Source organism: Typopeltis vanoorti, chromosome 4 (assembly GCF_054136105.1).
Source record: "Typopeltis vanoorti isolate ZY-2024b chromosome 4, IOZ_Tvanoo_1.0, whole genome shotgun sequence".
Taxonomy (NCBI): domain Eukaryota; kingdom Metazoa; phylum Arthropoda; class Arachnida; order Uropygi; family Thelyphonidae; genus Typopeltis; species Typopeltis vanoorti.
Window position 1 is genome coordinate 117203437 of NC_143552.1, and position 27839 is coordinate 117231275.

A 27839-nucleotide genomic window follows, 5' to 3' on the forward strand; every position below is an offset into this window, starting at 1 on the left:
AATTGCACAGATTATCCTCAGTGTGACTCTGCATTTGGGATGGTTGGTTAACCAAAAACAAATATCCTTAAATACCCTTGATGCTATCCAGGAAAAGACAATAGATGACTACTCTTCCCCACTCTCTCAAAGACTTCCTCCAATTACTTTCTCATGTTGTTTCTGGTTTTTCTCTGGCCATTTTCATGGATATTGTTCTTTTAAACCAGCTACCAATGTTTCTAAACTTTTCTTGATGTCTGCTAAAACACGAATAGCTGAAGGTTAACTTATACACAATTCAGCTTCAAATTTACAAAACCAACTTCTCATCCCTTTTCATGCCATCAACCTCTGTTCTTTGTAGAGGCCTTCCTCACACAGTTTTCCCTAAGGACTGCAATCTTCAGCTGGTCAAGAAATATTAACAGGTTCCTTCTTTTTTCCTTAACTTAGCCACATATGATCTGCTATAGGTTTTGAAACCTCTTGTAAAGAATAATATAGCATATGCTAGCCAGATGGAAAATATGGTGTCCAATTATCTTCAAGAGTCTTTCTTGAAGATAATTTCCTTCTTAGAAACAGGTTTTTAATTCAAAGTGGGCAAACCAGTTGAAGAACACATACAGGTAATGTGCAAAAATACATTTGCAAAGTAGATTAGTGTAACACAGAATGACCATAGGAGGAAAATTAATGTAGTTTTGGAACATGTAGCACTGAGTGGCCTCCTGCAGTGAATTCTGAAATTCTAGAGTACCATATAATAATAATAATATAAATAGTGATATTTATAAATTTCAGAAATTTGTCATGTCAAGAATAATTTTTTGACAGAAAGTAAAGCAGTCTTCTGCTTTTACAAATACATTCTATTGAGGATATGAAAAAGAGCACAAAGCTCTTGATAAACAAAATTAATATCAAACTAGGAAATGTACTGGAAAAGTCCAAACAGTAAAGCTGATAATAAAAGTACATGCTGGATTGCTGTTCATAACATGGTCATCATAACATATTTCAACAAAAATGTACATAAAATTCACATAGAGAGAACATAAGAAATAGAAAAAGTCTTATTTACTATATTATTGTTAAAAGTGATATCTTCACACTGGTTCACTGGTTTGAGATATAAGAATATACTGGGGATTTGAAACAGGAAGCAAATACCATTTATTTTTGAACAGGATAAAATTAAGTACCATACTGAAAAGAAAATGTAAACAAAAATTTTAAAAAGAAACAAAGGTAAGCAGCTTGCAGAGCTAAACAGTATATTATTGGAGAGAAAGAAGGAGGAGGGAAAAAGCACTTGAAAATGAGAATATTAATATCAAACTAGGAAATGTATTGGAAAAGTCCAAACAGCAAAGCTGATAATAAAAGTACATGCTGGATTGCTGTTCATAACATGGTCATCATAACATGTTGGAGACGACAAAAAAAATCTAAAGAAAACAATATATTATTTCTAAGCTCCTCTATTCTCTTAATTAATATAATATAATAGTAAGTTGATTGTGTATAGGAGCACCCCTGAATTTTGAACTCAGGGGTGCTTCTAAACACAATAAATACTCCTTTAAATGAAATAAAATGCTGATATACCAAATGAACTATTAAAAGCAGATATAGGTGTAACAGTAGATATACTCTACCGTTCTTCCTGCATCCATACCAAATATGGATGCAGGAAAAATGAACAGATATTGGATTACTAATCGAAATGCCCAAAGAAAAAGAAGATTTAACTGATGGCAGGAATTGGAGAGGAATACCATTATTAAGTAGAAGTAAAATACTAACAAGAATAATACTAGAAAGAATAAAAAAAGAAAAAAAAAAAAAAGAAACAGGGGAAGAATGTAGTTAAATAAGTGTATCATCCAGATTTTAAAGAGTACTATATCTGGTACAGTCAAAAGATAAATGGCAGGATCACATTACATTTGAAATATTAATTCACAATATACACTAATCAGATTTTGTTGTCGAAAAAGGGATGAAACATGTAGATTTACAGAAAAAATTAGAACAGTATGGTGAAAACCTTATGTCAAAGAAAAGTATACAAATGAAAGGAAAGTTCAGAATGCAAAATAAGTTGTAAATTTTAGTAATGCTAAACCTAATTTGGTTGTTGCAATCAATTGCAATAATTCTTAAATATCCCACAGTAGAGTCTTTTATTTTGGCAGCACAAAAATTTCTTCTTGATGACAGGCATTAAGACCAAGGAAATCAAGAGGAATATTTTATTATTTTTTTTATGTGAATTTCACTCACAAAAATTTGCAAACCTACAGTATATTAGTATGGGCAAATATCTAGAAATCCTGCTCTAGAGACCAAACATGGAACTTTTACAAGCAACTTCAAGTTCACCAAGATAACTTCTTATGCTACCTAAAAACATCGGCAATTACCTTTGTCACAGTGGAATTCAAACCTACAGCCACTACCCACTCAGCACCAACAGGTCAGTGTTGCACTACTTACCTTTATACATTTTATTTACACATACATATATACACATACTAGTCTTTACATTTTGTTTTACCCTCATATTATAATTTGTTTCAAGATTTAGTTTTCTTATAAACAAAGAAAAAATACAAAATATCTTAAAAAGAAATATGAATTTCCACATCCTGGTAAAATCCTGACAAGATTTATGCAAGTATTCTTGAGAAATGTCTAAGACAAATTGTGGAGGAGAAGATTGGAGAAGAACAAGCTGGGTTTAGATCAAACAGAGGTTGTCAGGATCAGATTTTCATTTTAAACAAACAAAAATCATGGGAATAAAACAAGGATCTGTATTTATGTTTTGTAGATCTGGAAAAGGCATATGACAAGTGCCAAGAGAAAAGCTGTTCAAAATGCTCCAGTTATATGGTATAAATGGGACATTACAGAAAGTAATACATGGTCTCTATTTGAGTTGTAAATCAGCAGTTAGAATTGAAGGAGGTGCAGGAAGATGGTTTGATGTTAAGTCAGATGTGCGACTAGGATGTACATTATCTGCATTGTTATTCATCGTCTATATATAGATCACATTATGAAGGAAAGCGGTATCAAACCTGATATCAAGATTGGAGATGTTGGTCTGCTCTTTACTTTATGCAGATGATCATACTCCTAAATAGATCCATGACAAGTCTGCAGGATTCCCTGACCAAATTGAATAACTACTGTAATAAATTAAGTATGAAAATCAGCATTAAAAAATAGTGAAAACATCAACTGAATAAATTTATAGAATAAGAGAGAGAGAGAGATTAGTCAAAACACTAAACCAGCTGTATACAAAACAGTCGTTCGAACCAATTTTAACTTATGGATATGAGAGGCTGGGTAAGAAATAAAACTCTTGATCACAGACTGGAGACCACAGATATGAGAATCCTGAGAAAGATTAGGGGAGTGAATGGCATCAATGGCAGTATTGTATTAAAAATGAGGCTATTAGGAAAGAACTGGTATGGCTACTTAAACAGAATGGGAGAGGAAAGATTAGATAAACAAGTGTTCTTTGCCAGATGGCAGGAAAAAGATCCAAAGGAAGACTAGGATGTAGGTGGATTGATACAGTAAAAAGTGCATTTGAAGACAGAAATGTAAGATCTGATAATATTGGAATGTTGACAGATAACAGGCTAATCTGGAGAAAAATTGTTGATAGGAAGTTAGTAATAATGTAGCTGTTCATATAGTGCTATCATAAGATCCTGACCCTCCCCCCGAGGATTTGTGTCAGGAATTTGATGATGATGATTATCTGGTAATTCTTTAATGTATGCAACAGCCAGGTTTAACTGTAATCTATATTATTTGAATTTTTGGTGAATTTTATAAAGCATTTCATTGATGGTATTTTTACTGTAGCCATTGTTTATAAGTGTGTTGCTCATAATTCTTGCTTAAGAGCTAGTTCTTTGGAGCAAATTGTTATAGCTCTGTTTTTGAAGGTGTTAATGACTCCACATTTTTTTGAAGGTGGTGATAAGAGTTAGCATGTACGTATTAGCCAGTATCTGTGGGCTTGTAGCAGACAGTGAAGGATAGAATGTTAAATTAAAGAAATCTAGAACACATTGCTCAAAAGCTTCTATATAAAAGTTTGCATTGGGGGGGGATTGTGGTAAATCAATTGCTGTACCTTCTTTTTTGTAGGTAAAAATTATTCTGCCACCCAAAGTAACCAGAACGCAGTACTTGGGCAAAGAGAGCCATAACATCGGGCAGAAATTTGTTCTGAATGATATAATCACGTAATCACAAGAAAGATATTTATTTAACCAAATATTTCGGTCTGGAAATAGCAGACCATCGTCGGTGGTATTACAAGAACAGTTTAAAAAATATACAAGCTAGAATACTAACAATAGATCGTTGAAATTAGAACATGCCGCGTGATGTTATATCACTAAGTATGAAACGAAATATTTTGAAGTAGAAACATGATTGAATTTGCTATTTAAAAAAAAAAAAAAAAAAAAAAAAAAAAAAAAAAAAAAAAAAAAATTAATGAGTAATCTTGATTAGGCTTTCCCAGATTTTTGATATAGATATGCAGTCATTACGATTCAGGTTGGGATGATGGAGCAAGGCCTCCACGCTTTCCTTGAACAAACGTTCGAACCTATAACGGGATCTATGTAAGAGGCGCGTTTTGGACCAAAGGATGCTGTGGTCAGTTTCAATCCCGTGTTGAGCCAGACCAGACTTTTCAGGTTTATTGTGAAGAATGGATGATTGATGTTCTTGGATTCTTTTTTCAAGAGAGCGTCCAGTCTGTCCAAAGTAAGAGAGATCACAGTTGCAAGGAATTTGATAAACTCCAGGAAGAGATAAAGTTGAGCGTTTGTCTTTAGGAGAAGGAAAATGAGAAGACAATTTGTTAATAGGAGAATACGTAGCTGTTAAATCATATTTCTTCAAAATTCTTGCGATAGGTTCTGAAATACCGGAGATATAAGGAATAGGTACTCGACGTATTGAATCTTTGTTGTTTTGTGGAGGATTATAAGATGTAAGAAGACGTTGAATACTTTTTTCAGAAAAGCCATTGAGTTTCATGTGTTGCTGGATAGTAGAAAGTTCTTTCTGTAGATAATCAAAAGTAGAACAATTAGTTTTGGCTCTTTTGATGAGACATTTTATAATTCCTGTTTTATGACATGGATGATGGGCTGATTCTTTCAGAATATAACGACCTGTGAATGTTGGTTTCCTGTATACTGTAGTTGTAAGAATATTTGAAGATGATCGGATGAGGAGAACGTCTAAAAAAGATAACTGGTTGTTTTCTTCTAATTCCATAGTAAACTTTATGCGATGATGTAAGGAATTAATACTGTTTAAAAAGGAAGATAAAGTGTTTTTACTGTGAGGCCAAATAGCAAATATGTTTTTTTTTTTTTTTTTTTTTTTTTTTTTTTTTTTTTTTTTTAAATAGCAAATTCAATCATGTTTCTACTTCAAAATATTTCGTTTCATACTTAGTGATATAACATCACGCGGCATGTTCTAATTTCAACGATCTATTGTTAGTATTCTAGCTTGTATATTTTTTAAACTGTTCTTGTAATACCACCGACGATGGTCTGCTATTTCCAGACCGAAATATTTGGTTAAATAAATATCTTTCTTGTGATTACGTGATTATATCATTCAGTCTTATGTCGCAAGTATCCTTAAAACAACGAAATTTGTTCTGTAAGAGACGAATTGTGTCACTCACTGATTGGGACATTTTTGAAAAGAGCAGAAACGTCAAACCTGACTAATAAATCATCTTTGCTGAGCATCATGTTTTTAATTTTGTTTATGAAGTGCTGTGCATTCTTTATGTAGGAATACTAATTTCTTGGATAGGTAATAATTAGGACTATCTATATCTTCCACTACTGGCTGAACGGACCATTATGTTCGTAAACTTTGGGAACCCCATAAATTCTAGGAGACCAAACATAATGTGGTAACAGTTTATTAACAGAGTTTGATGGTCAAGAAGTGACTGGCTTAAATAATATAACAGTTTTCTTCTTAATTCTGTTAGTTGGATTATAGTTATAAGTTAATAAGTGCTGCTATCAGGGAATGATAGCAGTGCTTCCTTTCATGAAGGTAAGCAGATCTGTTTAAGGTGACCATCACATTACTTTTGTCAAACTTTGTTATAACAATATCCTCATTAGCTTTTAATGGCTTGACAGCTGCTAGTTCTGTTTTGGAGACTGCTACATATGACTTTTGTATTATTCAAAATATTACAGGTTTCTAAATGAATTTTGTAAGCTATATTACTTGAAAGAAATTTAATGCCTTTTTCAATATGGTAAATAATATCCAGTTTATTAACAGTTCTAATAAAGCTTTGCTACTGCAAAGTTTCTGTCTTTGTTAAGTAGCAAAAGGTCACCATTATTTAGGGTATATTAACCACATGGTCATTACTTGCAGGTGATTGGTTGGTCTTTGTCCCCCTTGTTTGTGGTTGGCTCCTTCTTGAGTGATATATCAGAGAAGAGAAATCCTGATTGGTTTTATTTGTATGATTGGCATTCAATTTTGCAGTTGTTTCAATATACCAAATTTAGCAATAAGTTTGTCTTTAACTTTCCAGAATATGTTTAGCTGAGTTGTCAATGATCCTTTCAAGTACATTCCAAATATCAGGATTCACATTCAGATTTCAAATTTATAACTTGATTTTGGAGGCCATTGTTATATTTTTGAGGGCTGTTTGAATTTTCTCTCTAAGCACAGTTTTCTTGGTGTGGACATAGATTCGAAGTACTTTAGCCGAAGTAAATTCCATTTCCAGCTTAATGCAGTTAGGAATAAGATTGTTGTCTCTACATTTTTTAAAAGGGCCAGCAGAGTGATCAAAAGTGAAACACTTATCTTTAGCTTACAGTAACGATTGTGCTGCTTGTGAGTTAAATCTCCAAAGATTATGAGAACACTTTCTTTCATAGTTACATGATGATCAAGCATTCCTTTTTAAAAAATTATGGAAACAACTACTGTGTTATAGTAAAACTTCAGTTTAATATAAACCAAATAACAATCAGATGATTATGATTTATATTAAACGGAAGTTTTACCATAACACAGTAGTTGTATCTATAATTTTTTTAAAAAATGAATGCTGATCACTGTGTAACTATGAAAGAAAGAATTATAATAACAGATAGCCTTACCTATTTTTTTTAATTTTTTTTGAAAGAGTTGATATGAAGTACAAGTGAAATATTTTATATTTTTGTCTTAGTTCAAAATAATCTGGTAGCATTTACCAAGTTTCAATGAAGTTGTTGCATGAAAATGAGACATTTTCTCATTTTATATTATACAAAATTACTCATGTTTTTTTGAAAATTTTAATCATGTCACTTTAACATGTACTGCATGTGTGTGTGTGAGAGAGAGAGAGAGAGATCAATAACTGAGAATATGCAAAATAGGGAAAGAACAGGGAATTTAGCTTTTGCACTGAACACTGAACATAAACAACCATTAACAGACAGAGCACTTACAACTGGAATCAGGCAACACATTCCATTCATTCACCACTCTACAAGCAAAAAATTGTTCTCACACTCTTCACCCTTGCTAACCACACTCTTACCAAACTTCCAGGGATGACCTCTTGTGCTAACACTAAAGAAATGCTGAAATATTTCCCCTGGCTCAATCCTAGAAAATCCTTTAAGTAACTTAAATGTTTCTATCATATCCCCATTCCCTTTTTTGCCTATCAACCAACTTTTGCAATCCATAAGCCCTCAATCTATCCTCATAGGATAGCATTCTACAGACCACTCACTTCTGGATTTTCTCCACCATTTCCTCCTCCCCAAGAAACTAAGGTAACAGGACCCTAGCACAGTAATCCAGATGAGGTCATACAAAGCCTTTATAAAGAGGAATATTAAATCCCCTATCTCTGCTTGTTAGTGTGTTCTTCAATAACCAAGTAATCTTGTGAGCTACCTTGGCTACTTTAACTCTGTATCTACTACTATCTCCAAATCCATGGCTTCATTAATTTCCTGGAGTACAGTTCTCTCAACGTATAACTTGACACTTTTCCCACATTAAAGTGGCATCCATTATATTTTGCACATACTGTCAGTCAATTCAAAATTATCTACGAACTTTCTACATCACCCTGATTAACTATTATTCTATCCAATTTGCATCATCATCATCAGCAAACAACAAAAAAAACTCCCTTGAAATTATTTCCTTATATCATTCATATACAAATTAGCACAGAACCCTATGGTACACTACTAGTTACCTGCCTTCTCCTGCATTCTGATCCTCCATATACTACTTTTTGGTATCTGCCCATCATCCATCCTTTTATTCATATCACCAGTTTCCTATCCATCCCCATTTGTTGCTGTTTGAATAATAGAGCTCCATGTGGTATCCTGTCAAATGCTTTTGCAAAATGCAGAAGTGTGCCATCATACAGTCATTACCTTTATCCAACTTAGGTGTCGCCCTATTATAAAAAGTTAATAGATTACTAAGGCATGACAAATCCATGATGCCCCTCATAGAGTATCACATTCTTATCCAGCCATTCCTGAATTCTCTTTTTGACTAACTTTTCCAGTACGTTTACCACTGCTACTGAGATAATGATTGGTTCTATAATTTACTACCACAGACTTAGATCCTCCTAGATGCAAAGGAATTAGTTTGCCCTCCTTCCACTCTCTTTGGACTTGGCCAGAGCTGAGACTTAAACATCCTAGCATTGCAGGTATTTAGGATACTGTATCTGAATGCAATATCCTAACAGTGCAATCTGTTATACTCACTGTACTAATCTTCAATACCAAGGATCAACACGATTCCACACGATCCCTCGTCTATAATAGCAATCAATTTTACATTTTGTCCAATTGGCCTCAATCTAACACCATACCAACTTAAAAGAACTGCCATCTGTCCAAATGACTCTTGCTCTTGTTGGCTGCAATTTGTCTGTTATCATCATCATTATCACCATTGTCCTGTCTACTAGACTCTCCATAAAAATACTAAATCCACCACATTCTATCCCTGTAATTGTCATCTGCTGCTAACCACAAACCAATTCCAAGAACTTCTCCCTCTTATTCCTAATGCTTATAGCATTAGTATATAGAAACTGCAGCATCCTCTTATCCCCCAACCAACCAACCACCTTCACATCTTAAATTTACTACCCCATTCGATATTGTTGTCTAAGAGACTAGATTCTGCGTTTTTTGTTCATTTACACACTCCCTGACTTCATAGTGCCTTCATACACACTCGTCTGCATCAACCTTAATTTCTTTAGTTTTCCTGACCTTGTACTTCCATGCGCTCAGTGAACAAAGCTCTCCAAATACTTAATTCCAAATCCATTTAAGTGCAGTCCATCAGTATTGTAAATCCATCAAATTCAAGCTATAGGTTCACAAATTCTACATCATTCCTTCTACACAACCTGTGTACTGATTCATCAGCTATCGTCGCCCTCCTCAGTTTGCCTCTACCATATGAGGGTGGTCTGAAAAGTTCTCGACTTCAACCATAGATGGCAACACTATCGGCGAGATTTTTTTTCTTGGTACATCTGTCATAAGCATCCGTGTGAAATTGCAAGTCATTCTATCAAGTAGTTCTTTTTAGACTTCAGACTGCTGTATATGTTTTATACAGCAGTCTGAAGCAAAAGTGTTGTCTGTATACCTTGAAATGAATAAAATTGAGTATCGTGCGGTTATAAAATTCTTTGTAAAAGGTTTAATGCCAAAAGAAATTCATTCAAAGTTCATAAAAGTTTATGGGCACTCTTCTCCTTCATTTCCGATAATTAAGAAATGGGCTGCTGAGTTTAAATTTGGTCATACCAGCACTGAAGATGATCCATGTGAAGGACATCCAAAAAGTGTAACAACACCAGAAATCACTGATCAAGTGATTTCTGGTGTTATTGGATGATTGGCAAGTCAAAGTGCATGAAATTGCTGAGACTATAGGCATTTCAAAAGAATGTGTAGGATATATTTTGCGAGAACTGCAAATGAAAAAGCTTTGCGCAAGATGGGTGCTGAGCTTGTCACAGCAGATCAAAAACGCCTTCATGTGAGTGCGTTTTTGATCTGCTGTGATCAGTGCTTGAGCGTTTTAACAAGAATAAGACTGATTTTGTGCATCGATTTATTACTATGGATGAGACTTGGATTAACTATTATACACCAGAATCCAAACAGCAGTCAAAACAGTGGACAGAAGCCGGTTGTTCAGTACCAAAGAAGACAAAGTCGGTTCCATCAGCAGGAAAGGTATGGCATCAGTGTTTTGGGATGCTAAAGGCATTTTGCTTATTAATTATCTTGAAAAGGGTAAAACAATAACTGGGGAATATTATTCCGATCTTTTAACCAGACTGGATGAAAAAAATCATGAGAAAAGACCCGGTTTGCAGAAGAAAAAAATCATCTTTCATCAGGACAATGCACCTGCCCACAAAGGTGTTTTGACGATGGGAAAATTAAGGGATCTGCACTATGAATTGTTGGAACATCCACCCTATTCCTCAGATTTGGCTCCCTCTGACTTCTATCTCTTTCCAAAACTAAAACTCTTCCTCGCTGGTCAGCGTTCTTCTTCGAATCAAGAGGTGATTGCAGCTATAGAGAGTAATTTGCAGATCATACTAAGAACATGGATGGGATAATGCTGCTGGAGCATCGCTGAAATAAATGTATTAGTCTTGATGGTCTTCGTTTTTTGTTGTTAAGTCAAAAACTTTTCAAACCATTCTCGTAGTGTGGCAGCCGACTCACAAACTTCACCTTCTTGCTCTTCTTTTTCACTTCTTCCAATAACTCTTTAACATCCTCCCTCATACAATACTTCTTGCCTCTCAGGTCACTGGTTCCAGCCAAAACAATTAATATTTTTTTTCACCTTCCTATATTCTAACAGCATTACTAATATTATTAATTTTTGCAACAAAGAAACAATTTTTCTAGTGCTTTCATGATTCTATAATAATGGGAGCACTCTCCTTATCAACGACTTACCATAAAAAATTATCTGTTTATGCTCTTTCTCTTGTTTAGTCTTACAAGTTCTTTTTGGTTTCAGACCTCTTGCATTTTTATATTTTCAGTTCGACTGATCTTTTGCTGTTTCTGCAGCCTTTCAATCTTGCACTTTGTCCTGTGAAGAACTACATGCAGGTATGCTATTTCTTTATTGAGGTCTTGTACATTCTTGTGAACTTAAGCCATCAGACTTTCAGTATTATTACCAATATTTATATTTGACGGTCTACTATCATGTAATTTGTTCTCTTCACATTGACTATAAAAACATTTATTACACACTCGCTCACCAGTTTCACTCTCCTTCCATAAATCTTTCAACTTTCGCAATGAGTACATCCCATGAATGTTGCAAGCCAGGAACATCTGACTATCATTATGTGAACCCCTCTCCCTTATTTTTATTCTATCTTTCTGTGTGCTTGTGCTAACTCCAAGAACCTAATTGCAGCATTAACCAAGGTCTCCTAACATGTTATTTTAAACCATTTTTTATAAAATTTATATTTCTAAAAACTCTAAATTATATATTACTTTTCGTTAATATATTATTTTATAAAATTTATATTTCTAAAAACTCTAAATTACATTTTACTTTTCATTAATATATTATATTTAAGCATTCATAATCAAACACTAGACACTTAGATTTTATTAATGTAATAAGAGAAACTTGGGAAAAAAAAAGGTTTTCTTCAATTTCAGAAACAATAAGAGCAACACAATAAAACATACATTTTTGCTACATTAAACACTGCATTATTTTTTAATGTAATTACACACACACACATCACATATATATATATATATGTAAGTTAACTAGCTAGAAATCATTTAAGTCAAAAAAGAAACTTAAAAACTATACATATTACTCTTGCTTAAAATATAAATAGTGGCCAAAACCTGTGCTGCAGTATTCTCATGTAATTTCAGTTAACTGTATCTCAGATGGTGGAATATGTGTTGAGCGATGACCATACAAACCATGCCAGTGGACTAAACTGCACAGGGAGCACAGGCCAGCCCCAGACTCAGTGAGGGTCAGCTGGAGGCTGCCTCGGTCCACTGCTGCTCAAGTGAAGAGGAGGAAGATGGGCAGGCTATAAGTCACATAGAGAGAAAAGACATATCACCACTGTTTCACAACTAATTTTTACTCCTAGCAAAGTTCTGAATGTAAAATCATTCTGTACATATATAAATTAAAGGAACATCTAAAACGTTACAGATATAAATTCTGTCTGATTTAAAATTTTAAATAATGACATTTTTATAAATAAAAATGTATTTTGCTTAGATAAACAATTATCAGTCTAATAATTCTTTTAATGATTAAATTATAAAAATGAAAATGAATTATACAGTTTTGCATTCAATTCAGTTATATCACAATATTTTATATTGCAACATTACAGCAATGCATTCTTTTTTAAATATAGTTACAGAAAATTTTTACTTTCTTAACATATTTAATTTGTAACATGATTCCTTAAGAGTTGCTAATTTTTTGCATGCAGTAATATTACTCTGAATATGCAAATAAAACTGTGTGTTTAAGAAACATCGATATTTATATAATTTTTTTTCCAAGTAATTAATAACAGAAGAATTGTATCTTTTAAAAGTTACGCATTCAATATTAGAACTTTTGTAACTTCAATAAAAACAAAATCTATAATAATAACACAATGGCTTTTTATGAACTTATCTGAGATATTAAGTTTCCATTTTTTCCAAAAAAAAAAAACTCCATTAAGAAAAATATTCAAAAATCAAATTCTGATTTCACCTACCATTTCATTATAAAATATTCATCAACTTCTTAGATTTAATAAGCTAATTTTGAGAAGAGATAATGTCTGAGTTTCATTTGATTTCTTTCAAGGCAGAAGGCAACATCAGAAGAGATATCTAAATTGTTTAGCAATAAAGTAAATTTAACCTACATAAATCATTAAAAGTATTTTTTGGCTGTTCCCAAAAACCATATATACAAGAATCCATTATTTAACTAAGTTTTCCTAAACTGTTTTAAGCATACTTCTATAAATTAGAAATATCATAAGGAAAACGTACTGCAAGCATGAACAAAACTTAAACTAAGAAAGACTAAAAGAAACTATTCAAAACTAAGTTATGCAATTTCTATAAATTAAAAAGATGTATCATACTTAAAAAAAAATGCTATAATCACATATTCAAATCATTTAATAATACCAGTTCAAAGAATACCATAGACTTAGAACTCAAGTGTCATAATTTCTCCAAGCATAAAATTTATAAAAGACTGTCATAAAATTAAATTAGTATAAGACAGTTAACACCTTGATGATAGTCCCATAATGGATATTTACATAAAATAATCCAACAGGGTACTGAAGAATATTTTGATGAGCAGGGACAAGCAGATTATTATTCCATTATTCCTCTTTATCGAGCCTTGATAAGATCCCCATCTTGACTACTGTACATGCACAGATCCAGTCACCACAGTTTCTTGACAATGAGGAAGAGGTGGAAAGGATCCAGAGGCAAGTCACCAAGGTGGCAGCAGGTCTATGAGAACAGGATGAAGATTTGTAGGTTACAGATACTAGTTAACAGGTGAAAAAGGTGGTGAATATGATTAAGACACAAATTACTAAAGGGTTTTTTACAAGATTAATACAGAGGAAATTTTTCAGAACAGGTGGTTGAAGAACTAAGGACCATTCTTGGAAACTGAGCAAGAATGTTAGAACTAGATTGTTTTTTTTGCTTGGAGAGAGGTAAATGAGTGGAATAGATTATCAGTCTGTTGTGGGTGCCATGACTGTGAATGAGTTCAAAGCAAAGTATGACAGATACTGGGCAAATCTTGGATGGTGATTGGCATGATGTTTAGGGCCTCCCTCGATGAGTCTGACTCCGTGGAGTAGTCTGTAATAATAATAATGATTTAACTTCCTTTTGATATTACTGGTTTTTTCATATCACTACATAAGAAGGTAGATATGAAGGATTGCGGGAACTATAGAACTATTAGTTTAATCCCTCATGCAAGCAAGATTTTATTAAAGATCATTCTGAATAGGCCAAAATGAGGCCAAAGTTGAGGCAGACTGCCAAAGCAACTAATCGTAACTTTTGTCCAACACCATTCCCAACTCTATCACACTAAGATGGCTCTATTGCATGATCACCCACAGAAAAAGCCATCTCCTGGTTTCCACTTTGCCTCTAATGCATGCATAACTGACCATGGTAACCCTCGCCCCCCCCCAACCGTTCCAGATGCCCAGTACTCAACGCCTCCTCTGTCTTTTCAATAGAAAGAGATCAGAAAAAGTCTCCTTGCCCTGATGGCATTCCTCTAATTGTCCTGAAGGTTCATGCTCCTGAACTGACTCCTGTCCTACGTCACCTGTTTATGCTCTCTTACTCCACTGGTATCTCTGCCCCATGGTCTGGAAATTGGCCTATGATCAACTCATTCCCAAGAAGGGTGACAAATCACCACCATCGAACTATTGTCCTATCTTATTAATCTCAGTCCTGTCTTAAAGTAATCAAGAGAACTATCAATACCCAAACTCCTGCACTACCTTGAAGACACCCAGTTAATAAATACCTACCAGTGTGAATTCTACTACTGCCAACCAAGTATGGTTGCGGCACCTGATGTCTCCATCAGGTGTCGCAACCATAGTTTGACAGATGACAGCACATTGCACTCCTTTTCGCTTGACAAACCTTACACTACACAAATGACCTCAACTTACAGAACATCAATCTCCACTGCCCTTAGTTCTGATCTCCAAGCTATGAGTTTCAGATAACCTTGCCAATTTCAATGTTGGCAAAAAAAACTAGTTCTGCCTTATTTCTCAAAAAAAAAAAAATTTTCTTCTAGTATTATCCTAGACAACACTCAAATCTCTAAACAAGATGAGATCTTTCTCCTTGGAATCACCCTGACATCAAAGCCTCATCTGGCATAAACACATCACAACCACTGCCTGCTTAGCTTGCAAAAAACTAGGATTTCTTTCACAAGGTTGATTAACCAACCTCTCATGTATGGGTAAGAAATTAAAAATAAAGAAAGAAAGAAAGAAAATAAATGCAATCTACGAGTGCTAACCCCCCCCTCAATGGCATCTTCACCTTGACATGGTGTGTGCGGGGGGGGGGGGGGGGGCTTGCATGCGCTGATAACCCATACACCTATGCTGGCAGCAGCTTACTACTGGTAGGGCCATTCATGCCAGACAGGTCTTCAAATGGATAGGAGCCAGACTAAGAAGGATGCCTAGGAGAAGAAAAACTCCGATCCAAAACCTGGTAGTGGACAACAGCACTTACCAGTACTGCCCTGAAGTTAAAGATCTGCATCATCAATAAGGATTCTGGTCCAGACACTACTTGGCATAACTGAAGCAGCTTTAATGGCAGTAGCACTGTGATAGAGAAGGCAAGGGGAAACTCTACCATTTTCCCATGACAACAATGATGGAATGCAAATTTAATGGGGCAGCTAACAGTCTGGCAAACCAAGATAGTACCTCTTGGCATGGAGGGATAAGGAACGTTAACCTAGAATAGATCAGCTGAGGGGACTATGATGTTGACAAAACTGATGATTCCGTCAATCAAAATTTGAGATTAAACAATAAACAAAAGTTGATGAGGCAAGGGACTTGAGTGTTATTATGGAGAGAACTTAAATTTAGAGGGCATATTTCAAAGGTTGCCAAAACATCACATCAAATTACATGGTTGTTGAAGAACACACAGACAAACTGAGATAGGGAAGTGATTGTTCCGCTTTATAAGGCATTAATAAGACTGCATTTGGACTATTGCACAAAGATCTAGTCACCTGGATTTCTTAGTGATGAAGAAATCGTGGAGAGGATCCAGAGATGAGGTACATAGATTGTTGCAGGTCTGTGGAATGTTTCCTACGAGGAAAGATTGAAGGTCTGATAGACATAGGAGAGGAGATTTGATAGCGGCATATAAATTATTAAAGAGGTTTTATAGGATTGATACTGATGACTTTTTTCTGAACAATGCAGGAAGGGAGAAAGCAAGGGGGGGAGGGTCATCCCTGGAGATTGTGTAAGAGTGTGGTTAACAAGGGTGTTAGGACTAGATTTTTTGCTTGGAGGATGGTGAATGTGTGGAATGCATTCCAGAGGTGGTTGTGGCTGCTTCATCTATGAATGAATTTGAAGAAGTATGATAAGTATTCTGTGAATAATGGTTAGTATGTCAATGTAGGGTCTTCCACTATGAATTTTCCGATTCCATGTTGACATCGTTATAATAATAATAATAATCACTCATTAAGAAAAATCACTCATATTAGTACATGGATGTACAAGGTCTTCCACATGTTGGGAAACTTGACATCATACAAAGAGAAATGATACATCAAAAAGTTGACATATCAGGAATTGCAGAAACTTACTGGAAGAACAAAGGACATTTCTCATCCCAAATGGAAAATTGCATTTATTTTGCTGGATCTGATTCATCAAGTAAAAATGGGGTTGCAATAATAGTCAGCAGTTCTTTGAACAAATCAGTACTTGGATACAATGTCATGAATGATCACAATAAGAATCAACTGTAATAAGCCTATTCCTGTCACTCTCTTTCAGATATATGCACCAACATGTGATGCAGATGTAAAAACAATTGAAACTTTCTATGACCAACTTAATAACAGCATTGAAGCAGTATCCAAAAAAGATATTTTAATTATAAAAAGTGACTTCAACAAAAGTTGGAAAATCAGTAGATAATGATAAAAACGTTCTTGGCTCCTTCGGCCTTAGTTGTCAAAATCATAAAGGAGATTATACTGATATACTTCTGCATAGAGAGAAGACTGGCCATAGCCAATACCTTCTATAAACATCACAATCATAGACTGTATACATGGAAATCACCTGGAGACAGAACATGAAGTCAAATTGACTATATTTTAATCAACAAACATGCAGATCTTAAAATCCACCTAAGAACAAATAAATTCTCATAGAAAGGCTTAGACGTTGGTTATACATTCTTACTAAATAGCTTAAGGAAATTACGACGTACAATAGAATATACATTAAAATAAATTTTAATACACTTCCAATATTTCGGCAACATCAAGTTGCCATTATCACAGGAACTTAAATACAAGACACATGCACACAAGCACAACACACAGTAAATGAGGAACGAAGCAGGAAGCTATTCTTTCTCCTAAAAGTCCTGATGGTGCCCCCTAGCAGGCAATGTTGGTATTCTTGGCCAATTGGGCTGAAGGTCTTCAGATGTAGGTTTCCCAAATTTGGAGCAGTGGCATGCAACCAAATTTGTTTAGATTTGGATTGTTTCTTAGGGTTGAGGCTGATTCCATGAATAGCTTTTAGTATTTGAATTTACTATGGTGTATTATCATGGCTTTCTTCCACCATATTCTATGGCGGGAATCCAGCGCATGGTCTGCAAGACCAGAGTGGCTGTACTGGTGAAACCGGATGTAGTCTTTGTGTTCTGAAATTCTGATATTAGCTGCCCTGCCTGTTTGGCCAAAGTAGGACAGCTGCAAGGGACTTGGTATACACCAGGTAGGTCCAGGGGAGGAGGAGAAAGAATAGCTTCTTGCTTCTTTCCTCATTGACTGTGTGCAATGCTTGCATGCACGTGTCTTGTATTTAAGCTCCTATGATAATGGCAACGTGACGTTGCCGAAATATTGGAAGTGCATTAAAATTTATTTTAATGTATATTCTATTGTACTAATTTCCTTAAGCTATTTAGTAAGAATAAATAAAGTAATGCATCCATCCACTCAGATTTGATGTGGCCAGAATCAAGTAATTATATCATCAAAGTAGAAAATAGATTTTTAGAATTAAGAAACTCTGCTAATGAAAGAACTCCTGAAGAACTGTGGAAATAAACAAAACAAATAATCTTGGAAACAGCAAAGGAAACTCTACCCAAAAGAAAAAGAACAAACAGCCCATGGATATCTAATAGCACATTAACAGAAATTGAAAACAGAAGGGCATTCAAGGCATCAAACAAATCAAAGCTTATCAAGAAACTCTGCAAAATTTCACTAATTTTACAATCCCTAAAAATAAAATTACCACATGACTAAAGGATTTCTTCTGCTATACACGAAAGTGCAAAACTTTTCCTCACCTTCTCTATAAGTGCTTGAGTTAAACAGAATTATATTTATAATTGATACCTCCACATGGCTGCAAAATTCACATGTGTTTAAAAGTTGTTTTGGCAGATTTTTTTAAATAAAGTCTGTTCAAGATGACTGAAGATTAGCAGCAAAGAGGTTAAAATTCCAGCTATGCTGATTCCTTATCACAGTTTCCTCTCCTTAATTTTAATTTCCATGCCAGGATTAAATGGTCACTAGCACACAGTGATTGAGTAATTGATGTGGCTAATTACTAGTTCAATCATCATCATCAAATTCCTGACATCTATCCAAAGGGAAGGGATATAGATATTATGATAGTACTACATGAAAAAGTTACATCATTACCATCTTACTATTGACAATTTTCCTCCACATTAATCTGTTATCTGTCAAGACTCCAATATTATCAGATCTGATATTTTGATCTACTAAGGCACTTTTTATTGTATCAATCCACCTTATCTTGATCTTTGTCTAGGTTTTTGTCCTACCATCCTGGCAAAGAACCCTTGTTTTGCTAACCTTTCCTCTCTCATGCTATTTCAGTGACCATACCACTTGAGATTAGCTCTGAATGACAACAGTGTCAAGTTCTTTCCTAATATTCTCATTTTTAGTATGATATTGCCATTACTGGCATCTGTTCACTCCCCTAATCTTTCTCAGATTAGGGAAGTGAACAGATATCAGTCTCCAGTCTTTCATCAAGTGTTTTATTTCTGAGTCAGCTCTCATATCTCTAAGTTAAAACTGGTTTGAACACTGTATTGTATACAGCATGTATATAGTTTAGTGTTTTGACAACTTCTCTTTTATTCCATGTAAATTTATTCAGTTCACTTGCTAACATGCCAGCTTTGCTAATTCTGCTGTTTTTGCACATTTAATTTGCCATCTTCACTAAAAATTGTGCCTAAATAACTGAAATACTTGACTTGTTCTATAGGTTCTCCATCAAGGATGCAGTTGATGTTTTCGATATTTCTACCTATTTTCACTGTCTTTGTCTTTTTTATTGCTGATTTTCATACGAAATTTATCACAGTAGTTATTCATTTCAATCTGGGAATTCTGCAGACTTGTACTGAAGTTATTTAGAAGTATAACATCATCTGCATAAAGCAAACAATATTCTCCTACACAATTTCCTATTTGGTTTCTCCTAACAATAATTTTCATCAAGCATCTTTCCATTAGGACAAGTTTCAGTAATTTTTATGATATAAGGTTTACTGTAAATAAAAATAAAGAAGTAAATAGAATACTTTTATGTATCCTACTTTGTTTAGCTGCCACCCGTGAAAGGTTTTGCGTAAACCTCTACTATACTGGTGCGATTAGATATCCAGTGTGGTATTATATTGGTGGGATTATGCTACAAGAAACTGATGAGGATAGGGATCTTTGAGTGTTAGTAGATGGGAAGTTGAAGTTCAGGGCCATGTAGCAAAGACTGCATATACAACTTAAAAGATAATTGCAATGCTGAAATGAATGTTCACATGTAGAGAAAAAGATGTCATTTTGCCTCTTTATAAGGTATTGATAAGATTTGGACTATCAATACACAGGTCCTGTCTCCTGGTTTCTGATATAGTGGAAAGAGTGCAAAGGAGAGTGTTAAAAATGATATCCGGATTGTGGAATACTTATGAAGACAGATTGAGAATTTGTAGGCTGCAGACACTAGTAAACAGGAGAAAGAGGGGGTGATATGATTGAGACATATAAACTTCTGAAAGGGTCATATAGGATTTTAGCTGATGGAATTTTTCAATTTATGTAGGGTGGGGAAAGGACACCCTTAGAATCTGAGAATGAATGCCACTAAGAAGGGTGTGAGGACTAGATTTTTCCTCATAGGGTGGTGTGGAATGGATTGCCATTGGATACAATGTATGAATGAATTCAAGAATAAGTATGATAGCTGGTGCATGTAGTATGTGTTCTCCCTCGATGAGTCCCTGACTACCTGGAGGTCTCTCTTAATAATAATAACTATTTGAACCATGGATGGGCTAAGTAGTTATGAGCAGGACTTGGCAAACATGCTTATCCACTCTACTTAGGCAAGATTTTGCTAGCTGTTGAGTAAATGCAGAAAGAACAAAATAGAATATTTTTCATTTAATAAAAAATAAATAACTTCTTAAAACATTGCATAGTCAGTAGGATTTTGTATAATTGGTCAAATCCTACTTACGAGTATTCCATTTCTCTGGCCTGATTGGTCAAGCAGAGGGAGGGAGGAAAAGAGAGAGTGAAAGAGAGGGGAGAGAACATCTTGCTCTTCAATCCATAGATGGTGGTTCAAATTCAACTGTGTATGCACATTTGTAAGTCATTGGATGGTAGATAATTTTTTTCCCATAGTGTGAACCCACATTAATGCTTTATTAGAGTAATGAAGTGACTTTGAGTGGGAGAATGAATCCATATGCTGTTTCTGAAACTCTGCTGCACCAGAAACCATACATGGATTCCCACCCCCTTCTCCCCCAGACAGATGTACAACAGGTTTACAACCTTCTATAAGATTGGAATAACAAAATGTAATGCTATAGAAGTGATGTGATTATCCCAGGAAAGGACAGAAGATAGCGCTAATAGGAAAAGACTGGATGATGAAAAAAAAAATGCTTTGCTAAAAGTAGTATTAAATGATTGCAAGTTTGAGGAATCATTAGTAAGACAGCTAGTAAAGCAAAGATTACAGTTTTAAATATAAGATTTCCACATGAATAGTGGTATAGTATAATGTAAATTCTAATCTTTGAAAAAAAGTCAGAGATAAACTGTTTACCTAGAATGGAACATACTGGAATGGATTTTGAATGCTTTTAAAACCAAAATGAAAGTGTTAAAAGGGAAACAATTTTATGTTCTTGTTTGCTTTAAAACTCTTCTCTTCCTGCATACCTTTTTATAAATATTCAAGATTCTTGTTTATCATTTTAACTGAGCTGACTATGGAGACAAAACAGGTAAAATTAACAAATTTATCACCACTTTGTGTGTACATGGCAAGCCTTAGGAGATCACCTTCTCTGACATCACTTGACAGAGAGCTTGATAACCTAAATATACTTCCCACACTCCCCCCCTACAGCCTAGCTGTAAACATAATTCAATAATTTATGTTGGCATCAGATAAGCTACCTTATAAGGTGCTGCAATGACAACATTATCTATTTTTCTCCCTTTTTATAACTCATAAATAATCTAAAATAAAATGTTATCACTGAATGTCAATGTTTCCAATTTTGAATATATTAAACTGAATTACACTCGATGCTCACTACAGGTAACACTTATATACCACTCAGTCACCAACAACTCTTGAAAAGTCTTGGCCAAAATCCCATGCATATTCTAAGAGATACTTGTATAAGCATGGGATTTTGTAAACTTGTCAATGTATCATATGATATAAACTGATCACTGAATATATCAAAAACTTCCTTTAGCGAACTCAAAATGCATAAAAAAAAATTTTTTTAAGTCTAAAGAAATGATAACAAAAATTTTCTAGTTACTTCATTGAACTGGTAATAAATGACAAAATATGACAAGAACCAACTAAAGAATTATTAACAATTTTTAAAAACCTATAATAATCCTATAATGTAATTAATCAATAAACATTACAGTTAAAACTATTATGAAATATAATAATAAAACAGGTCATTTTTTTTATTTTTACTATATAAAGGAAGAAGTCTAAATCATCAGTGAACATCACTGAGTAAAAACTGCCAAATTTTACTTATAATTCTTGGGAAACTTTAATAACTTTCCATATCCTGGACCTATGCAAAATTCAAGAAGTGCTTATCCAACTCTCAAAATGATAAAAGCTTGAATAAATGCTTAACTAATATCTCTTTCACTTCACTTATTTAGAAGCTAGTTTTTCTTTAATCTGCAGATAATTTATTTATTCCATGATATTCTTATTTGAGATATACATCATTCTTTGAAATCAATGAATGACAGCAATACAAAATTGAAATAAAAAAAAAAACAGCTCCAAAATCAGAACAGAATTTCTATCAAATCAAGATCCAAAATCAAAAATTTAATGATATAAATTCAAATTTATATCATTATAAGAAAGCAGACTACAAAACATTTCATAATGTTGCTGTTAAAGAACTATTTGTAAGCATCTGAGACAAGTTATGAAATTATTTTATGTTTACATCTGCTTAAGGTCATTAATTTTCATGAAAGGTCAACAACTCATTAAGCATAGCATCAACTCAGAATTTACTGAAAAACTTGAAATGACAAAGAAAAAAAAATCAACAAGAATCATCTAGATTACAATGAAAAGTTTTAACCAAAGTTAAAGATTCTTATATGGATCCAAAAATAATGAAATTTTCTTTGCAATACTTGCCGATAACCCTCCAAACACACAAAAAGCTATCAGTGAACAAATAGAAATTTATCCGTCATAAAATGCAATAAACTTAAAAATTAGGAAAACTTTTAATAGTTACTGAACAGACTTCAGAAGTGTACGAGATTCTGTGAAATCAATAATGAAGATGGCCTTCATTTTGAAATTAATATATTTACGACAAATCATAGTGGGCAAACTTAATCATTCTTAACAGAATTTGCAGGCCTAAGCAATTCATGAAGAAAATTACTAACAGAATAAATCAAATTCTAAATGTTTTTAAGACAAAATTCACACAACTTGCCAGATTAAGCGAAATTACCAGCAACTAAATGGTAAACAGTATACCTACCTAATTAAAAACATTTTAGAGATTACAAAAGGACTGATACTCAAATATGGGTACAAGAAAAAAAAAGATCAAATTTCTTTTCTGCAGAACAGGTATATAAACTTATATCTAAAAAAAAACAAAGCGAAAAATGCTATATTAAAATTAAAACTGCACACATATCAGAAGAAAGATTCTCAGTGCAGCAAGTATCTTTATTATACTTAGATTGGCAACTCATAACTAAGGCAACTTTAGGAAACACGTAAATCTTGCAATTATTACATATAAGCATTTACACAATAAATGCTACCAGTGAATTCTTAAATGGCTTTAATTCCCTACACATTTAATTTCCTACAATAAGTGCTATACTGTAACATGCATCTGGTATAAACAATATCAAACTAGCATTAAGTGTACAGCTTAATTCAATTTTACTATTTAAATTAACACTTTGATCAAGAAAAACTTACTTTCCAGCTTTAACTTGTTTAATGTGGTGAAATACATTAATAACATCACGTATCCTGCGAGGAGCTTCTTCAATTTTAGAGGCCAATGTAATACAAGCCATAGCTACAACCTGTAAACAAAGATTTTTTTTTTAGTAAAGCAATATGTAGCAGATACAAAGGATACATAGCTGTCAAATACACTGTTTGGAAAGAAGTAAAGAGACACCATAGTGTGAGGAACAAACAGCCATGGTGTCCACCTTAATAAGATGCAGAACCTCCTTTCACTGATGACTGCAGCATTCCTATGGGGCATACTTTCCACAAGTATACGACAGCAATCAATGGGAATTTTGGACTATTCTTCCTGTAGGCATGTAATGAGGTCCTCGACTGTTATGGAGCAGACGTCCCTTGACTTCACCTAATGCTCCAGTTCATCCCACAGATGTTCATAGTGTTAGGATCAGGGCTCCTCTGTTGAGCCTAGTCAAGCATGGTGACATTCAAACAGAAAGAGACAATGGTCAGTCTGCAGAAATGCCACAAAGCAGGAAGCATTTCATTGTCCAGAATGTACAGATACCTCACAGAGTTCAGTGTTCATGGCACAACAAACAGAGGTCCGTGGCCAAACCAGGAAAAACAGGACCATGCCATCACACTGTCACCTCTGAATTTCATAGTTGGAGTTATGCACTCTGTAAGAGACGTTTACCACATTCACACCTCCATCTGCTCAGTAGAGGTTGTGGCATGATTTGTCACCTGCCAACACAGCTTCCCAAGCTTCCATGTCCCACTGTACATGCTCTTTGAATCACTAAAAACAACACTGCATGTTAGTTCAGGTAATGTGGGGTTTAAAAATTGCAATCCTACCATAGAAATCCATGTTGTGCGCTTCAGTTCTGGATGTCTTTGTGCAGATTCATGTTCCAGTTCGATGCCCATTATACTGCATTCAATGTGATAGCCAACAAATGGCGGTTTTTACACATTATCCTTTGTAGAGTCCTATGGTCACATTTGGTGAGTGTGGTGGGTCATCCACTGTGAGTATCACTTACAATTGATTCAATGTGCTTCCATCTCAATGTGGTATCACTGTTGTTGACCTGGGATGGCCAAATTTCTAACCAATTTGTCAAACAGATAGGTCAACAACATAGTAACCTATCCTAACATCTCTTTCAAACTCCATCAGTTCCTTTCTAGCAGCCATTGCACCTGGACTCAGTTGCACTGACTTGGGAGCATCATATTCCTCCAATTTATACCAGCTACAAACATGTGACTCATTACATGGCATGATACACCTTGCCTATGGGGGGTGTCTGTTGACTTCTTTCCAAGTAGTATATATCTTTGTAAAATTAATGCATATAACATAATTTAGAACGCAATTTCTGAAATATAAGCCAATTAAAATAAAATTTAAACAGAAAAGTGATATGTAATTAGTGACAAAAAATTAATATTCAAGAACAATCTTATGCAGAATAATTAGTCTTCAATATAATGCTTCTGGTCGCAAAGCTGACTGCAAATGGACAGGTCTGCGAGTGGCAGACAGTGGATCACCCCCCCCCCCAGATATAGAGGGCAGCACCCTACACCAAATTGACTGGAAAAGTACTTGTTCTTTACATCATACAAAAACCTGGTATGAATGGAAATATAAAGAAGCCTGTGAAATGTTGATTAAGGACTCTAACTTAACAATAATGGTGGCATAAAAATCCCAAGAATTTGGATGACACACATTCATCCCACTTAGTTTTCCAGCAAACCTAACTTTAGGACTAAGCAAATTTTCCACTTTTATTGGCCACTACACTATCCATACTGGTTTGTTGTAATTTATATGTATACGAGGGACAACCAGAAAGTAAGTTCTGATGGGCTGTCAGAGAAACAAAAAAAACTTTATTGGAAATTAAAGTAGACATCTTTCACTACTTTCCGCCATTGTTTAGGCACTTTTCATAACAGGGCACCAAGAGTTGTATACCTTTGAAGTAGAAGGTTACAAGCAGTCAATACACAGTTTGCATATTGATTGCTTCTTTGACCTCGTCATTGTCTTGAAACTGCCAGCCACCAAGGAAAGATTTCAGATGCTTGAACAGGTGAAAGTTGCTTGGTGCGAGGTCAGGACTATATGGGGGGAGGACGATGGAATTGTTCCCAGCCGAAGGAAGCGAGAAGTTGTGTTATGCCAGTCATTATGTGGGCGGGTGTTATCATGAATCAAAACAATGCCCCTGGTAATCATGCCACATCGTTTATTCTGGATCGCATGATGCAGTTTCTTAAGGGTTTGGCAGTACATACTCGGGTTGATTGTGGAGTCTTGACCCAAGAAGTCTACCAGCAAAATTCCTTGTCTGTCCCAAAACACAGTGCACATGATTTTTCGAGTGGAAACCGTTGTCTTCAATTTCGTCTTGACTGGTATGAGGTGTGCCTCCACTCCATGGACTGTTGTATGGATTCAGGGGTTGCATGCGACACCCAAGTCTCATCCCTGGTGACAAGTCTGCTCAAGACAGCTTCGCCATCCTCATAATAGCGTGTCAAGAATTCCAATGCACTGCCCAGCTGATTCACTTTGTGTTGTTCTGTAAGCAACTTCAGCACCCAGCATGCGCACGATTTCTGATAATTCAGTTGCTCCAACACAATTTAATAAAGACATGGACTGAAACTTCTGAAATTGAAATGAAAGTGACATCATAGTGAATCCCCTATTCTGTTGAATCTTCTCTTCAACTGAATGTACCAAATCATCAGTCACTAAAGATGGTCGCCTGCTCCGTTCTTCATTGTACATACCTGTCCTTCCTTCATTAAAAAGTCTTATCCATCTTCGTACCATTGAATCACTCATTGGTTGTTCCCCATAAACCTCAATAATTTGCCAATGAATTTCAGCTGCTTTAAAGTTTCTCACATTCAAGAAACAGATAACTGACCTAATTTCACATGTGGCAGGCAATTCGATTTTTACATGCAGGGGGAAATTTGATTTTCATTATAAACACACACCAAAAAGCGTACGCACTGCAAGAATGTCTGAAAATGACACCAACGCCTTGCTAAGGAATCAACAAACTCAGCACGCATGCGCACCATTGTGATCGCAACGTGCTGCAGTGAAAATATGTAAAAACGGAACTTACTTTGTGGACGTCCCTCGTATATAAATAATTTTTTTTGTGAACATGTTGCTCTCCAGCTTAATTTAATTTTGTAACCCAATAGATAATAATAATAACAACAGGACTTTAGCTTTGATATACTAAGTTTTTTTTGTTTTTCACTGGAGGTCAGGCCAATAGTTTTAACGGCTGATCAGTAACTTTAGCATACCATGTAGATATTGTAGTGCAGCTTGCTTCTTTGTATATATATATATATATATATATATATGTGTGTGTGTGTGTGTGTGTGTGTGTGTGTGTGTGTGTGTGTGTGTGTGTGTACTCCAGATGATGACTTTAATGTGAACGTTGCAATGTCAAGTGTTATTTTGGTTTATATTAAACTAAAGTTTTACTGTAACACGGTAGTTGTTTCCATAATTTTCATGATGTATTCTAATCACCGTGTAAGCATAAAGGAAAGTATTTTATGTACTGTTTATCAAGAGGATAATTGCAAGTATAATGGGAACTGCTACAACATCAACAGAATACAACATCAATTACCTGCACCTTTCTTTTTGGAATGGAATGAAATATATAAATGAAAACAATTACTATAATCAAAAGCAAAACTCTGTAATAAGGGCTTCTTCATATATTATTTAATGTTATTTTCTAAATTCCTATTCCTCCACAATCTGTTCAAACATTAAAATCAATTTCAAGAATTACATAACACAGAGAATTTTACAAGTTTTTTTTTTCTTTTAAATAATAAAAATTCCAATATATTAAAGAAAAATCATGCTAGCAACGAAGTGCTTTAAGGCTAAATTTAGAAGCAAAACAAATACAGGTGTGAAATCAAACTATTTAATAATGTTTAAAAAAAAAAAAAATTGATTAATGTGATTCCCACCACCGCTGAGAGATTGTATCCTAACATACCATGAGTAGACTATGAAATTTTTATATTTTTACATAATCCAGAAATTACACTCTAGAGACCGAACAGGGAACTTTTTCAAGCCACTACATCTTCAATAACTGGGGCGGTAGTTTCACATTGGGCAAAGAAATTAATATTGCACTTAAAAGTGATTACAAACATCCATGCCCATAGCAGGATGTGAACCTGCAGATTGCTGGTTTGGAGAGCACATTAGTCACTTGGCTAATGGTAATAA

The 27839-nt window shown here is 34.6% G+C and overlaps 1 protein-coding gene across 1 annotated transcript in view; it reads right to left on the reverse strand.

The window, feature by feature from the left end:
• LOC150107630 (cyclin-L1-like) overlaps positions 1-27839 on the reverse strand; it is a 401380-nt gene that overhangs the window by 316589 nt on the left and 56952 nt on the right. The window contains exon 3 of the mRNA XM_090391981.1: positions 23522-23631. Coding sequence (XP_090248107.1) covers positions 23522-23631 — 110 coding nt within the window. The remainder of the gene's footprint in view (positions 1-23521; positions 23632-27839) is intronic.